This window comes from Neomonachus schauinslandi, chromosome 4, assembly GCF_002201575.2.
Source record: "Neomonachus schauinslandi chromosome 4, ASM220157v2, whole genome shotgun sequence".
NCBI lineage: Eukaryota > Metazoa > Chordata > Mammalia > Carnivora > Phocidae > Neomonachus > Neomonachus schauinslandi.
In genome coordinates this window covers 10,800,439-10,817,121 of record NC_058406.1, presented here as the reverse complement: position 1 = coordinate 10,817,121, position 16,683 = coordinate 10,800,439, and the positions used below count along the sequence as shown (strand labels likewise).

At 47.8% G+C, this 16,683-nt stretch overlaps 1 protein-coding gene across 1 annotated transcript in view; it reads right to left on the bottom strand.

The window, feature by feature from the left end:
* Positions 1–16,683, bottom strand: part of FHAD1 (forkhead associated phosphopeptide binding domain 1) — a 120,980-nt gene that overhangs the window by 45,218 nt on the left and 59,079 nt on the right. Inside the window, exons 10-13 of the mRNA XM_044913813.1 lie at positions 13,404–13,511; positions 10,692–10,775; positions 9,804–9,956; positions 8,692–8,887 (exon numbers count right to left, since the gene is read on the bottom strand). Of these exons, the coding sequence (XP_044769748.1) occupies positions 8,692–8,887; positions 9,804–9,956; positions 10,692–10,775; positions 13,404–13,511 (541 nt within the window). The remainder of the gene's footprint in view (positions 1–8,691; positions 8,888–9,803; positions 9,957–10,691; positions 10,776–13,403; positions 13,512–16,683) is intronic.

The following is a 16,683-nucleotide window of genomic DNA, read 5'->3' as shown; positions in this document are numbered from 1 at the left end:
GACAGGTGATGTGAGAGAAACAGAGCCTGGAAGATGCTGCGCTGCTGGCTCTGAGGATGGAGGAAGGGACCACAAGCCAAGGAATGCGAGGAATAAAGCTCTAGAGACTGGAAAGGCAAAGAAATGGATCCTTGCCTGGAGCCTTCAGAAGGACCCAGCCTCACTGCACACCCTCACTGATTTCAGGCTTTTGGCTTCCAGGACCGTACGTGAATAAGACACTGCATTTGTGGCACTTGTGAGAGCAGGCACAGGAAACTAACACGGGGCAGCGGGGGCAGGCAGGTGGGGAGCTAGGGAAAGGCAGCGCGTATCCCGTGAGGATGCTGTGCTTAACTGGGCCGCACGGATGGTGCGAGGCAGGGCACGGAAGGTTGGGTCAAGTTGTGGCGGGGTTACAACAGTAACCTACAAAGTGCAGACTCGATTTAAACATCTCTGAAGTGTGCCGAGCATGTGCTGTGTGCCCGGCTCTCCGCCAGGCGGTCAGTGCATCACCCCACTGTATCACCTGGTCATCCCCCTGTGTGACAGGTGAGGCAGCTGGGCTCTGGGACCTGTGACAGCTGAGCGCCACAAGGCTGGCAAATGGCCCAACCGGGCCTTGGGCTCAAGTCAGCGTGACGCCGGTGTTTGAGTCACTGTGACTTCAGTTGCCGATGGAGCAATGAACTGCCCTGATGAAGAGTGTTTTGTTGTTTTGCTTTTTAAAACAATTTTTTCAGAAAAATAGCTGGGATGAATTAGAGGCAAAGGGACTAGCGGGGTATCCTAACTGAAGCTCTACTGATAGGTGGGGCTAGGCAATTCTTTGTTGGGGGGGGGGCGTCCTGTACACTGTAGGATGCCAGGAGCACCTTCTGCCCCAGCTGTGACAACCAAAATGTCTCCAGACATTGCTGGGTGTCTCCCAGTGGCCAGATCCCTTCCTGCGAGTTAGAGGCTGAGAGCCCACGGACGTCCAGTCTTCAGTGCTGAAGTTCTAAAAGAGGGTGGGAGAAATGGGGATAAAAAGGAGAGAGAAAGCCCTTTCTAGGGGTTGGATGGTGGCCCCACTGTGAGACAGAAGAGACAGGTTGGGTGGTGTGGGGGCTGGGGAGAAGGGAGGAGCCGCCAAGCTTGTTTTCAGACAGGTGGAATTTGAGGTACTGGAAGGACGGTCAGGAGGGTGGTCGGCAGAGAGCAGGAATAGCCCGGCCCACCCACGGTCTTTGTGAGATTAGGAAGGTGCAGCCTTCTTCCTGGTGGACGTGGCCCCGGCCAGGGGTCCCACCTGCTGCCATTCCTGGCAGCATGGATGTGGAGGTGTCGCCTTGGCCACTGCTGCCATGGGAGGGGTTGTTGAAGCACCTGGATGGAGACTTTCTTATTGAGAAGGGAGACAAGAGAGAGGGGAGGACCACCGACTGCACTGGAGGAGACACTCGGGTAGGGGCAGGAATAGGTGAAAGGGGCTGCTGAAAACAAACGGAGGAGGTCAAGAGATGGGCAGGGTATGCCAGTCCCAGGAGAGCCAAGGGGTGAGAGTGTTTCCAGGAAGAGATCTAAGAGCTTTGGGTGCACCAGCGAGAACACAGGCTGGAGAAAGATGGCAGGCCTGTCAGTGCAGGAGGGCTCCGTGTCAGTTACATGCAGGGGCAAAGCAAGGAGGCAAAGACAGAGCAGGACATTTGCAATGAAGACAGAGGACGTAACACACTTCCTCAAGATCATAGGTGGGACAGGAGAGTCAGTAGTAGAAAAAGAGCTAGAGATGCAGCAGGTTCCAGGGAAGGATTGCCCTCTTGAGAGGTGTGCTTGATGGCAAGAGGAGGAATAAGGGGGAGAGAAAGGCTGTAGGTGCCAGAGAAGGAAGTCATAATTCCGGACGTTATGCATAGGCTCCCTGGGAAGGGACAGCGAAGGGGAGACACAGGGAGGGGAGGGAAGGAAGGGCTGCATCTGGAGAAAGCAGTGAGAATACAGTGGGAATTTGGAGGGAAGGGAGAAAAGACAGTCGAGAGAGAGAGAGAGAGAGAGAGAGAGAGAGAAAGGAAGAAAGCTGAATATGTTCATGCCTGGAGCCTTGATCCCTGGCAGTGCAACTTTCAGAGAATTTCCAGCATGCAAGAGTAGAGCAGTAATATTATAATAATAGCTATCGAGTATTAAGAACCTGCTGTGTGCCAGGCACCATGCCAGGAGTTTTACACGTGACACTTTCTCATCGTTATAAACAACCCAGCAAGGAAATGTGTTTGCATTTGTAGGTGAGGCAACAGAAACTCAGCAAGGTTGAGGTACAGAGCTGGTTAAGTGGTAGGATCAGAATCCAGATCTCAGTCTGTCATTCTCTTTCAAGTGACTGGGTGGCAAATATGAAGGGTGCATCAGGAGAGGTGCTCTGTGAGGATATCAAGATGGCAGGCATCGGGGGAGGTGGCCTGGATGATGTTGGCATGAACTTTAGGAGCACATGGATTTGGGGTGGCTAACTTGGGATTCAATCCGCGACCCAGGAACCCAAGGGGAAGGAGCAAAGCATGAGTAGGATTCAGAGAGGATTAGGGAGAGGAAGGACTCAAGAATGTTGAAGGGGAAGAGGGAGAGTGCGATCACGTGTCTGGGTTCGATGATGAGCTGTAATCATAATAGGATTTCTCTCTTCTTGAGAAGCAATTCTTCATTATATTTCTGGTTACAAAAGTTATGTGTCTCTTATACAAATCCAAACATTATAGACATCCATGACGTGGGAAGTGTTCACTGCTCTAGCTTCCCGGGCCGACACACAGTAGGTCTGCAACAAATAGTTGATGAACGACCAAGTGAAAGCAAAGGTCCTGTGTAATCCCACCATGCTGGATAATGCTCCCAACACTTGCATGTCTTTTTCTTCAGATTTTTCTTTTGGTTGGATACTGATACTTAGAAATGGGAGCACACTATGCATATTGTATTACAACCTCCTTTTCTCATTTAAAAATGCTGCGTATTTTGGATATCTGAGAAAGAGTGATTTTTCTATGCATGCTGGGAAGCCTTTTATTTGTAACAAAGTCTTGCAGAAATAGAGACAAACAACTGACCTTGCAAGAAAAAATGCAGTCCGTCCTTTGCTTTATCAAAAGAAGCCGAGAAACCAGGCAGGAGGAGTGGGGACTAACTTTCAAGGTCCCTCTTTAGACATTTTACATCTTCCCAGCTGGACCACACAGCAAATCCTTCACCAGTCAGGTCTTTAGTGGCAACACCAACCTTCTGGGTCCCCTAGGATGCTAGCCAACAATACTTCAAATAGTTCCCCTTTACATTACTTGACCTGCATTCCCCTGGGGGATTTATTTCAGGATTTACAAACCTAGCTGTTAGGTGTGCTTTACCTCTTAGGACAGTATTGGAAAAGGCAGGTGGTATGGTAGTTAAGAGTAGGGGCTTGGCGATCAGAGGGATCTGAACTGAATCCCAGATCTACCACTTGGCTGTTGGGACACTCGGCCCATTGTCATGACTCTAGGAAGGAGACCTGGAAAGGGCTCTTTTGGGTGCAACCCAACTGAGTGCTCATGGCTAAGAAAATCCCGTTTGCTGCCAAGTGGAGATGGGAGGTTGCAGGTCAAGTTACCTCAGTGTGAATAAATCAAGCTGTACGGCCTATACATATACCTATCTGACCCATGTTTAGGTCAAATTAGGTCAACAAATATTTCAGGTTGGCGATCATGGCAGCTTCTGTTTATTAAGCCTACTGTGGCCCAGGCTCCATGATTGGTGCATGCATCTCAGTGTTTAATCCTTACAACATCCCTATGGGATCTTAGCCCCATTTTATGAATAGGAAAACAGGGGCGCACAGAAGTCAAGCAACCTGCTCACACAACTAATAAGTGCACAGTTGAGATTCAAACTTTGGCAGTTGGTCTCCATGCTCAGAACAATTCTGCTGGGGAAGCAAATGAGCCTTCAGAGAGGCTCATCAGAGAGGCTGCTCACCTTGGGGAGTGAGCACTCTTAGCTCTTTCTTTGCCCAAGTTGATGACAGAATCTGACCTCTAGGAATTGGGCATGTACCTGGTACCTCTCTGGATCTTCAGAGAGAGTGTGGGGTCACAGGAAAAAAAACACAGGTATTAGGATCACAACGACTTGTTTGACTCCTGACCTTACCAGGTACCAGCTGTGTGACCTTGAGCAAGTTTCTTAATGCACTGAGACTCAGTTTCCTTACCTGAAAAATAAAGACAATAATAGTACCTCGCTTATTGGGATATGGAAGGATAAAAGTATACAACGCCTATAAAACGTCTAACACAGTGATAAGCTCCCAGGAGGAGCTTAAATAAACCATGGTTTCCACCCTTCTCTCGGGAGCTGGGGACACAGAGGCCTTTAGGAGTGTTTGTGGATGGCGGTGAATGACTGGGGACCCCCTGCTGGCCTCAGTTATGTGAAGTACCTTGAATCTCCTTATCATGCTGGAATACTCACAAAAAGTGGTTTTTGAGACATTTTCTTCATTTCTAAAATGAGGATAACAGTACCTGCCTCACAGAGTTGTTGTGAGGATGAACTGAGATAATGTATGGAAATGCTTGGGATAGCATCTAGGATAGAAGTGCTCAGTAGTGAATGATGACCACCACCATCATCATCATCACCATCATCCTCCTCCTCAACATTACCACCATCGCCATTTGATCACTACCATGATTGTCATACTTATCACCATTATCCTCTACTACCACCATCATCATCCTTAGCACCACCATCCTCCCCACCATCATCATCATCATCCTTCCAACCATCATCGTCATCCTCCCCACCATCATCATTATCCTCACCATCATCATCATCATCACGACCATCATCATCTTCATCACCACCATCCTTACCATTATCACCATCATCATCCTCACCATTTTCTCCATCTTATCACTACCATGGCGGCTGCCATCTGTGTGTAGATGGTTCTGTGTTAGGAATGAGGTATACAGTAGTACCTACCACAGAGAATACAGGGAATTCTCTAGCTCATCCCTTTCTTTTAGTCTTTTGGGACCTTGCCATAATACTGCTTTTACTGGAAGAGAAAAATACCTTTACCATCAACTTCTCCTGCCGAATGAATGAGGGGTGGGCCCTACTCACTGACCTTTCTGTTATTACCCTCCATGCTTCCTCTTTGACTTCTCTGAACCAAGTAGTTGTAATTACAGAATATAGTCTGTGTTTCCCCCATAGGTGTTCCACAAAGCATTATTCCAAAAGATATTAGATGCAGGTGAGGACAGCAAAAAAGGAGAAATGTGTTTTGGGAACACTGCATTCTTTATCTCATTTTTCTAGATCCATAGTGCATATTAGTATAGGAGGGACTCTGCGCCTGAGATGGCAGGTCTGAGAAATGTTGCCTGAAATGACTCTTTGTCAGTCTTTCTGGAATTGCTGGCCTGAAACTTAACTCTATAATCCACATTTCTTTACGAAAACATGTATGACTAGATTTATGGACATAAGCTACAATGACTAAAATGGTCTTGGATATGGGGAGGGGATGGTACACACATGGCTTGGCCCCAGTATTGCTAGGATAGAGATGACGGTCTTTGTTTCAGTTCTAATCTTGAAGAACAACTAGCACTGTGATCCACGTGTTACCTGATTTCATGTTTGCTCAAGACTGCCAACATTACCACAGTAACACTGGGATTGGGGAGCCACTGGGTGGTCCGGAGAAGACCAGCTCTCCTCTTTGTGCTGTATATGATGGGCAGGCAGTTATAGAAGTTAAACTTGCTTTTGTTTTTGCTTTTGCCTTCTTTTTAAAATAACTTTACACCACCTTCAGGACTACTTTGGAGAAATCATGGCTAGGGATGTTGAATAATCAGAGTTGCAAATCACTCTATTCTCATTTATTGCTATAAGAATGTCAAAGTCATTCTATGAAGGGTGACTTGGCAAGGTGTAGCAACAATCTTCAAAATGTCAGAGTTCCTCAAGGTGTAGCCCTGGGCTCTCTCCCTCATATACTTTCTTCCTAAGTGAGAGCATTCACACCTATGGCTTTAATCATCCATCCATCCATCCATCCATCCATCCATCCACCCATCCATCCCTCCCATAGTTATTTATTAAGCACCCACTATGTGGCACATGCTTTTCTGGGTTCTGGAGATACACCACACTAATGTCTATTTCCAGACTAGACATACAGGGTGACAGCTGCATCCTTGGCACCTCATCTTGAATATCTCACAGGCACTTCCTTCAAACCTGGTCTTCATGCAGTGTTCCTTATTCTGGATTTTAGTGAAGGAAGCATTGTCCTTTTACACAAGCCAGAAACCTGGAGGTCTGTAGACCCCTTTCTCTCTGTCACTTCCCTTCTAACTACATCCAATTCCACTACCGAGGCCTGTTGATTTACCTCTTAAATGCCTGAGAAACTTCTCTCTTTCTCTGTCCCACCCCTGCCCTGGAGCTACCATCATCTCTTGTGACAGCCTCCTAACTGGTTCTCTGGCGCTCTGTGGTGGCCATTTTCCAGGACATTTTCCACTCACAGCCAAGAGGATTATCTCCAAAAGCAAACCTGTTCCATCAGTTCCCTACTTAAAATCTTTCACTGGCTCACTGCCCTTAGGTTAAAGCAGAGTTTCTTAGGAGGGCCCTGCAAGCCCACACGGCACAGCCCCTGCTGACCTTCCCTGCCAGCCCTGTCCCACCTCTGATCCCCATTTCTTTCAGTCCCTTGTGTTCTTCACGCTCCCCTCCCACCACCATGCAACTCTTTTTGCCCAGAATTCTCTCCCCTCCCTTCTTCTCCCCTCCCCTCTTTGGCAAATAACTCCTATGCATCATAACTCCTATGCATCCTGCAGATGCCCTGCCCTCCCTGACCAGGTCAGAGTTCTGCATGTCTTCTTTGTAGCACTTGTCACCTTTAAAGTTTTACGTGTGAGTGATTTTTCAATTTGTTCCCACCCTCCCCTCCCCAGACCACAAGGTCTTTGAGGGCAGGAATAGTGCCTGTTTTCCCCTCAATATTTTAATATGGCAAATTTCAAATGTACATAAAGCTAGAGGAATTTTCCAGCTAACACCCATACACTCTCAACCAGGATTCCACCTGTTTCTGGCCCCACTACATCTCTGCCCCACACAGTGCTGATGTCTAGTAGACATGCAATAAGTCTTTGCTGAATGGAAGTGGTTCGATGTCCTTCCACCTCTAAGATGACAAATGTAAGGTGAATAGGTATATGTTCAATAGCGTTCACTTCAGCATTATCTTGTAAGTATGGAAAACTGGAAATAACTTAAATGTCCATGATAAAAAAAAATTAAAAAAATGTATAGGCAATGCCTACTCTGTACCAGATACAACTCTAAGTACTTTGTGTATACCAATACGTTTTAATCCTCACAACAACCTTAAGGGGTATGTACTCCTTATTATCCTCATTTTACACGTAAGGAAATGAGGCAAGAGAGAGTAAGAATCATACAGCTATTTCCATGGGAAAATGCTGTGAAAGTTACACCTGAACTATAACAGTAGTGACAACATCAAATGCTGGCAAAGGATGTGGAGCAACAGGAACTCCCGGGCATTGCTGGTGGGAATGCAAACTGGTGCAGGCCCTTTGGAAGATAGTTTGGTGGTTTCTTTAGAAACTAAGCCTACTCTTACTACATGCTCTAGCAATCATACTCTCTGGTATTTATCCAAAGGAGTTGAAAACTTATACCCACACAAAAACCTGCATGCAGGTGGTGATGGTAGCTTTACTCCTAATTGCCAAAACTTGGAAGCAACCAGGATGTCCTTCACTAGGTGGATGGATAAATAAACTAGCCAGACAATTATTCAGTGGTCCGTCCAGACAATTATTCAGTGCTAAAAAGAACTGAGCTATCAAGTCATGAAAAGACGTGGAGGGAACATAAATGCATATTACGAAGTGAGAGCAGCCAATCTGAAAGATTGTATGATTCCAACAGCGTAACATTCGGGAAAAGGCAGAACAATGGAGGCAGTAAAAAGATCAGTAGTTGCCAGGAGCTGGAGGTTGGGGGAGGGATGAGTAGATAGAGAGCAGAGGATTTTTAGGGCAATGAGACTCTCCTGTGTGATATGATAATGGTAGATACATGCCATGATACCTTTGTTCAAACCCACAGAATGTGCAATGCCGAGAGTGAGCCCAGTTGGGAAGCATGGTCTCTGGGCATAATGATGTGTCAATGTAGGTTCACCAACTGTAACAAATGTACCACTGTGGTGGGGGATGCTGATAACGGGTGGGGACTGGGCATGTGGGGGGGGGCAGGGGGTACACGGGAAGTCTCTGTACTTTCCTCTCTGTTTTGCTGTGAACTTAAAACTGCTCTAAAAAAAGTCTATTAAAAATTATGTATGTATATATATATTGGTAGTTGCTTCTGAGAGATAGGATTTAGCATAATTTTGATTTAATCTTCCTTTTGCTTGTGTCACGTCTCATTTTTCTTCAGTAATCAGGTCTTACTTTTTTTTTTTTTTTTTACCCCCAAGGAAAAATCACTTCTCAAAGAAAGTCTGCAGAAGGGAATACTTGGCCACATACCTAAGAAGCCTTCCTCAACAGATGTCCCACCACGATAAGATTCAACGCGACATTTTAGAGTCATGGGACTATGTGAGAGAAAAAAAAAAGTGCCATTAACCTGTGTCCGAGCTGGATAACTGGATCCCGATGTCCCGGAGGAGATGTTCCGTTTCCTCCAGCCAGGATAGCGACAGGCGCAGGATGTCCAGCACCACCTTCTGGAGCCCTGAAACAGGTGGGCTCACCTGAAGGGTCTGAAGCATGTCCACCTCCTTCTTCAGGTCCTTGCTACAGCAGGACATTTTCATGCAAGCCTGGAAAGACACGAGGTCATGAGGTGCCCAGACCCTGTGGCCAGAGATGGCACCTGAGCAGTGCCCTCGCCTTTGCTCTGAGGCAGATGATGCCCACATGCTGGATGCACTGGGATGGCTCCGTTGTATTTACCTTCCTTTGGGGGCAGCTTTGTTTTTTTTTTGTTTTTTTTTGCACTCTAATTTGGACTTTGGATGGTCAAAGAGACCCCACTTTTAGTTATCTGCAGTTCCAAAGCCAAATTGCCAAGGATACCTGGCGGCAATGGGAACCAAGTTTGGTGACTCCTGTTCATCAAAATTCCTGTTGAGATCAATGCATCAGCTGGTCAGAAAGTGGGGTTTCCTGATTTCAGAGTGCTGACAAGCCAGCGTTTGCATGGGCTCCCCAAATAGTAGCTGCTTATTTCCAGAGAAAGCAGAAGCAGCTGCCTGTTCTGGAAGGCTCCATTTCGGTGTGGGAGCCGCGGGGGTTCAGGCAGACTTCTGGACCCGTCTCCTCCAGGGTCAAAAGCAAAAGAGGCACAAAAAAAAGACCCCCAAACAATAGCCTTTCCACTGCTGGGCCAAAAAAAAAAAATAATGCAAATAAAGAGCCGGGATGTTTCTTTGGTTTCTCTGGAAATAACAGGGGACTTATTTAGTTATTTACTTATTTTTTGCTGGGGCCTGGGGTCTCCCCAAATCAATACCAGAAGAGTGTCAGGCCTCCTTTCCTTGGCCACACCAAATTCACCTGGAGGCATTTTTTTGAGGCTCTTTGTTTTCTGCTCCCAAACAGATTTCTCCGACAAGAGAAAAGGACAAAAGAGAGCAGAGCATTTCTGCCCGACCTGCTCCACGAACCCTGGGCAATTTCCCAAACCAGCAGCACAAGAAAGAGACGAAGGAGGCGTAAAAAGCCGAGAGAGGCCACCTGGCAGCTTTCTAAAGATGCCTTCAGCTTCTCGACATTCTCCGTGATTGCCTCCTGTTTGGAATTGCTGAGCTGAGTCTCCTTCTGCAGCGTCCATTTTTTCTGCTGAAAGTTGATGTTGTCCTCGGTGACCTGGGTAATCTTCTCTATTAGCTGGTGAGAAAAAGGAGAGAGAGATTTACAGAAAAGTGTGGCTCTGGGAGGGGAGCTGGGAGCATAATTCAAGCTCCCGGGTCCACAGCTGAGCATGACGTGTCTTCGTGATGGCTCTGGAGAAGGACATCGGCTCTTGTCCCCAGGACATGTTTCCCAGGATCTGAGATGGCTTTTAAGAGCCAAAGGTCTGTAATGTTGTCATGAGTTTGTTCTAGATTCTTCTGCATAGTAGCAGTGATTTGTAACATGGAGCCTGATGCTGTGGGCTCATGCATAGCAGGTCAGTGTCCACAGCTGACGAGAGCGGCCCATGGTGTGTCTTCTCACATTTGCATGGACACAGAGGGTTGGAAAAGAAAATCGGAAGAATGACCAGGCAATCGTTAGAAGTCCACCCCCATTACCATCTCTTCCCTTGAAGGAAGAAGTGAGAATGCATCATCTACAGAGAGGCAGCCCCCCCTTTTTTTAAGGTGCTAACGAAGGGTAAATGTGTGTGTCTGGAGACCAGAAATAGGCCTGAGTGGTTTAATTTGATTTTCACAGAAACATTTCAAGGGAGTTTAACTGGCTTTTACTTTAAAAGCCAGGAAATCCCATAAAATCAAAACAAATCTTTATGGTGTAGCAACAGTGTGAAAAATATGTACCACCAACAAAACACAGAAGCATATGCTCCCAGTGTCTGGAGTCCCAGGTCCCCGGAGGAGGAAGTGACAACGCGAGACAAACCTGTTGATCGGTGATGGGCTTGTCCAGGAACGGCTTCACCCGTCCGTAGGTGGCCTTGATGACTTGACTTCTGAAATGCTCCAGCTACAGCACAAAGGGAAGGCGACAGAGTCAGCGGGGCCGACAGGGGGCCCAGCAAGCCTGGGTGCGGCCCTTGCGGCGCAGGGGGTGGGGGGCCCAGGAGTGAGGAGGCTCCGCGCACTGCTAATGGTCATCGTGGGTCATGAAAATCTTCACCTCTCGCTGGAAGGGGCAGTGCCGACAGAAGAGAACAGAACAGCGGGTTTTAATTACTTTTTCGGTCTGCCTGCCCAACCCAACCGACCCACGTGGTCAGCGCACACACGTCTGGTGACCTCGGAAGAGCCACTTGCTGCCAATTATCCAGTGGGATGTCTGGGGCCGGGAGCGCTCTGTGATAATTGTTAAGTTGGCACCAGACTGTGAAATAAATATTGAGGCTGTCAGCCGAAGTAAATGGTGCCATCAGCCCGGGTGCCCGGAGAGAAGGACAACGTGCTCCCTTCTGCCATCCTGGGCCTCCGACCATACGTGTCCTGAACACGGTGTCTATTGTCTTTGTCTCTCCAGAGCCTGGTACGGTGCCCGGCAGTGTGGGCGCTCAATACATATTCATCGGATGCTTGTATGCAGAGACATCTGTCACAAACCCGGGGCCTCTACTCCGGTTCAATCGGCTTTTATCGAGTGTCTCCTGGGCGCTGGTGTTTTCAGATTATGGCCGATGAAACGGCACAGTTAAATTAAATCAGGGCACACAGAAGTTCAAGTTCAAGGTGTCCAGTTCCAGGAGAAGTGAGAAGCAAAGAAGCCCCACTTTCTCTGAGAATTTATCAACACGGCCTGAGTTTTTGGTTCGCTGGCAAAATGTGGTCATTGACTCTAAAAGAGAGCCCTGAAAATTAAAAAAATAAACAAAAGAAGAAAGAAAAAAGAAAACAAACACACACACAAAACAAAAATAATAAATAAATAAATAAATAAAACAGAGCCCTGAAGGGACCATAAATGCCACTGAATCAACTTAAAAATCAAAAGGTCCTAATATGCAGGGTTTACTATATACTGTGGAGTTCTGGGAACCCAACAGTGGAATGATGAATCTCCTAAGGATGCCGCTGCAATCAGCCAGCCCAAAGCTGACTGGGGGGGTGCCTCGAGGCATTCCAGGCCATCCTCTGGATCCACAGCCAAGGGGAGGGTCCTAACTAGCCCAGGAAGAGGAAGAGGTTATGTAGAGAGGCCCCAGTGAATGGTGGCTCCCCATGACCACCAGAGGCACCCTAGAGCACTGCTCAGGGACAGGTCCTCCTGGTTCTAGGGCTCAGTCCTGGAACCACTTGCCTGGGGAGGGGCAGAATCTCAGACAGGGAGCAGGGCCATGGAAATACGGGGGGTGGGATGGGAAGGTGGCAGAGACAGGGCTCATCCTCTGTCTCTTGGGTCTAGACCTGGAGGAATCTCAGTGTCTCTGAGGGTCCTCCCAAAGACTTCTCCCCAGAGCCATAACCTGGACCATGGTACTTGGGCAAGTGACACAGATCATGCCTTCAAATCAGGTGTGTGTTGGGGGCTGCAGAGCACAGGAAGGGTGAGGGGCTAGTCCAGATGCAAAAGGGAGGCCCAGATTGGCAGGCTCTCTGCCCTTGCTCTGTGCTGGCCCCCTGCAGAGATGACACTGGGGGTGACATTCGTTGAAGGGGCTTTAAGATCTGCCCAATGGTCAGTGTCATTATTTAACTTATGTGTGCCTCTCACAAAGCCAGGTCACGCTGCCCCGGGAAGGCTCAGAAGGGCTTTGGGAGCTGGGCCTCGTGGGATAGAGGGCTCCTTTAAGGCTTGTGGTTCTTAACTTTTCTTGGTGGCTCACAGACCCTTCGGAGAATCCAATGGGCGACATGGTGGACCCTCCTTCCCAGAAAAACAAAAGCACAAACATATATACACATAAAACGTTCTTGGGTCCCCTGGAGCTGTCCGTGGTTGCCAGGAGAGAGCCCCTTGGGGAGAAGTCCAAGGTGGGTTGCTCTTGGAGGGCCATATTCTGGAGGGTCAGTGCCCCCATTCTGGCTTCCCGTTTGCTCTCCTTTAGCCTCTGGTGAAGTCTTGTTTGCATGTTCTGGCCCTCACATCTGTGCCACACATAAGAGGAAGGGTCACTGGGCCACCTGGAGCCAGAGTATTAGAGAAATGGCATCCCCTGTCAGAGCCTGCTCACCACCCTGCCTAGGGACTTCCCCATCGAGCAAGTGCTCTGACATTCTGGGGTCTTACTTTATTTCCTTAAGGACACTGACTGTGAAATCTGCTGGCGAACAGAGGAAGCGAGATCATGCTAAATGTCAAGACAAAAACTGTGAGGAAGAAAGTACTAAAAACACCATGGGATCAAGAGGCTCAAACTTCCCCAGAGGGAGCCGCCCAGCGGGTTAATTGGGGCAGGCATGGAGCCGGGATGGGCTGCCTGGGTCTCAGCAGACAGGGAACTGCTTGTGTGGGCAGCTTCCCAGCAGGAGAAGCCTGTTCGAGGTGTTCACTGGGATGCAGAAGCCACACTCGGCTTCTCCTCCGGGATAAAAGGGAGAATTCAACCACGGCCAATGTCCTCCTCACTCATCCCCACCAGCGGCTTGGGTGCAGAAAACCCATGGGGAACGTGGGCCACTAAAGGGGGCTCTGGAGCTGGCCTACCTGACCTACTGCCCTTTCCAAATTGACTTTAATGAGGTTCTCTCTGTTCCCCATTTCTTGTAGCTGGAGCAATTTCCTTCTGGAATCCTCCTGAAGCTTCTCTTCAACCTGAAATGATGATGAAAGCATGTGCTCGCCACTAATGTGATCATAATGCACTCCGGAGAACTTCCTCTAGGAGGTCTAATGGCCATGGGGGAGTCCCAGGGGGGCGGGGGCGGTTGCAGCCCAGGTGGCAGGGGTCACAGGCCAGAGCAGGGTGGAGGCAGGCTCGCTAGAGCTGTCCCCCAGGGGAGAGGGCCGAGCTCTGCGCCCCCCGGGGCTCAGGCTCCGATCCCCTCTAGGTCCCCAGCAAGCCGTGTGACCTCGGAACAGTGTCCTCATCTGTCAAATGGGGATGATGATCCTAGTACGCCTCATAGGGTTATTGCGGGGATTCAAAATGTTTAGAGTAGCGCCAGTATCTCCTGAGGGCTCTATGCATGCATCAGGTGGTGTAGTCTGTAGAGGTGGACAGGAACGTCCACCAGGCGGCGTAATTCTAATGCCGCTAGGAACTGGCCCATGGTTAGTACTTGGTAGATGTTATTATTAGGCTTATCATCGTAACGATTTGTCATTGCCACTTTCAGCACACTCACCGGTGGAAGCCGCTCTAGGGGCTTGCTAAGCAATGTCTTTTAAGAATCGCAGATTTCAAAAGAAGGCGTTTACAGCGGGGGAAACTTGCCCATTTATTCCCCCTTGCTTGGTCAGTAGTCAAGGCGAGGCGAGCTTGCAGGTGCTCGACGCTGCCCTCTGCTGGCTGTTATGGGACCCTGCAGCTGAGCCGTTCTTTCCTGAACAATAACATTTTGGAAGCACCTGTTGAACCAGGGCTCTGGCACCATTGGGAAATGAAGCAAACTCCCCTAAATGAACGTGAGGATTTTGTGCTGAAACAACTTCACAAGCTGTTTCTTAGGGGGCTGATGGGGGGGGAGGGGAATCACAGAAGTAATAAAAGACCCAGAAGAGCCCTGTAGAGCTTTCTTCTGAGCAGTGTGGCATGGTGGCAGGGCCTCTAAGTAGCGACGGTACCTTGGCAAAGCCATCTAACCTCCCTGGGCCTTAGCTTCCTCTGCGCACATCCCCCTAAACATGTCTAAACATGCTCCGACTTCTATTTCAGCAGACTTTCTCATACGCCGGGAAAGCCAAGTCCAGCCCGGACTCTGCTCTTAGCTATGCTCCCCATCGAATGAACAGTCCCTCATTCCCCGCCCCAACCCTGGGGGTCTTCCTGCGCTGCCACCCCACTCTGTCCCTCACGCTCGGTGATCTCCAAGCCTGTGGCTCCAACCCCTCTCACATCCAGTCCACGCCTCCGTCCCTAGCCTGGCGAGCCCCACCACCGGACACTGGGCACCTCTGGCCTGCGGTAAAGTGGCCTCCTCCTTCCCGTTTACTTCCTTCCAGCACATTCTCCACGGTGCTGTGCAAGTCACCAGGCTGTGGGGCAGCTCGGTCTGACAGAGCTTTCTGTAGCAATAGAAATGCTCCACGTCTGTGCTGAATAGTAGCCACATCTGGGTCTCAAGCACTTGAAATGTGGCTGGTGTGACTGAGGAACTCAATTTTGAATTTCACCTAATCTTGATTAATTTCAGTGTGAAGAGTCGCGCGTGGCTACTGGCTGTGCCCCAGTGACTGGAGCCAGACAAGCCTGGCTTCCAGTCTTGGCTTCGCCTCCTGCTGACAGTGTGGCCATGGGCTGGTTACCTTACTAGTGACTAAGAGCCTTGATTCCCTCATCTGAAAAATGGAGAGGATAAATGTTTGAGAGAGATTAAATGTTTGGCATAATGCCTAGTACATGGGAAATTATAGCTATTATAGCTATTGTTTTCACCATTATTATTATTATTTGTACAGGATTTTATTTATTTGATTGAAAGAGAGAGAGAGAGCACAAGCAGGGGGTCAGGGCAGAGGGAGAGGGAGGAGCAGACTCCCCGCTGAGCAGGGAGCCCGACGCAGGGCTCGATCCCAGGACCCCGGGATCATGACCTGAGCCGAAGGCAGATGTTTAACCGACCGAGCCACCCAGGCGCCCTTCACCATTATTACTGATCACAATGTAATCATACCAGTTCCCTGTTCAAAAGCCTTCAGCAGCTCTCCACTGCCTGTGTGGTAGGTCACCCGAGTGCCACACGAATGCAAAAACACCCAGCCAAGGATTCAAGAAGCCCATGTGAATGCCAAACAAGGTAAATAAAAATGAATCCACATCTAAATAAATCATAATAAAGCTGCTAAAAATAAAGAGAAAAGAAAATCTTAAAAGCGGCCAGGGAAAACAGATTACACAAAGGCACAAGAGTTAGGCTTCTAAATGACTTCTAAGTGGAAACAACAGGACCCGAGAGACAAGGGAATGATGGTCCTGATGCTACGGGTAACGTGCCGGAAGAATGTCATCGCCAATGCAGAATTCGATACTCAGTCAAAATGTGTTTTAAGAATGAAGGTTAAATATTCATTTCTAAAGATGCATGTGCAAAAATCTGAGAGAATTTGTCATCAGCACAGCCATGCTGAAGGAAAACACAAAGTAAATAAAGTAAGATAAAAAATAAAATAAAATAAAAGGAATAGTCTAGAAAATGACAACAGTGGCATACAAATCTGGAGGGGGATGAGCGAAGTTAGTGTTCTACAGTCATTGCCTTACCAAGGAGAAGTGAATAATTATCAACTAATGTTGGATCTTGGTAAGTCAAGAATGCAGATTATAGCCATTAGGCTGACCATTAAAAGAATAAAGAGTGAGAAATTCAATTACTATTGGATTTTGGTAAGTCAAGGCTGAATGCTATTGTCTTGCTATTACTAAAAGAGTAGTAAAAGAGGAAAGAATTTCCAAGCTAATAGAAAAATGGAATGACAGAAAACCACTAACTCAAAAGAGGGCAAGAAAGGAAGAAAAGGGAGCATCACACAGATTGTACAGCTGGTACTGAGCAGGAAGGTAGATTTAAACCCCAATAAACCAGCGACCACTTTATATATAAATGGACTAAAAAACAAAGATTGTCAAAGTGGATTTTATAAAGATGATGTACTATTTAGAAGAGATGTGTCTAAAACATAAAACAAAGATTGACAGAAAAAGTAGGAACAAGATATGCTATGAAAATTCTAACCAAAAGAAAAACCAGTGTGGCCACCAGTTTTATATATATGAAGATTTTATTTATTTATTTATTTATTTATTTATTTATTTATTTATTTATTT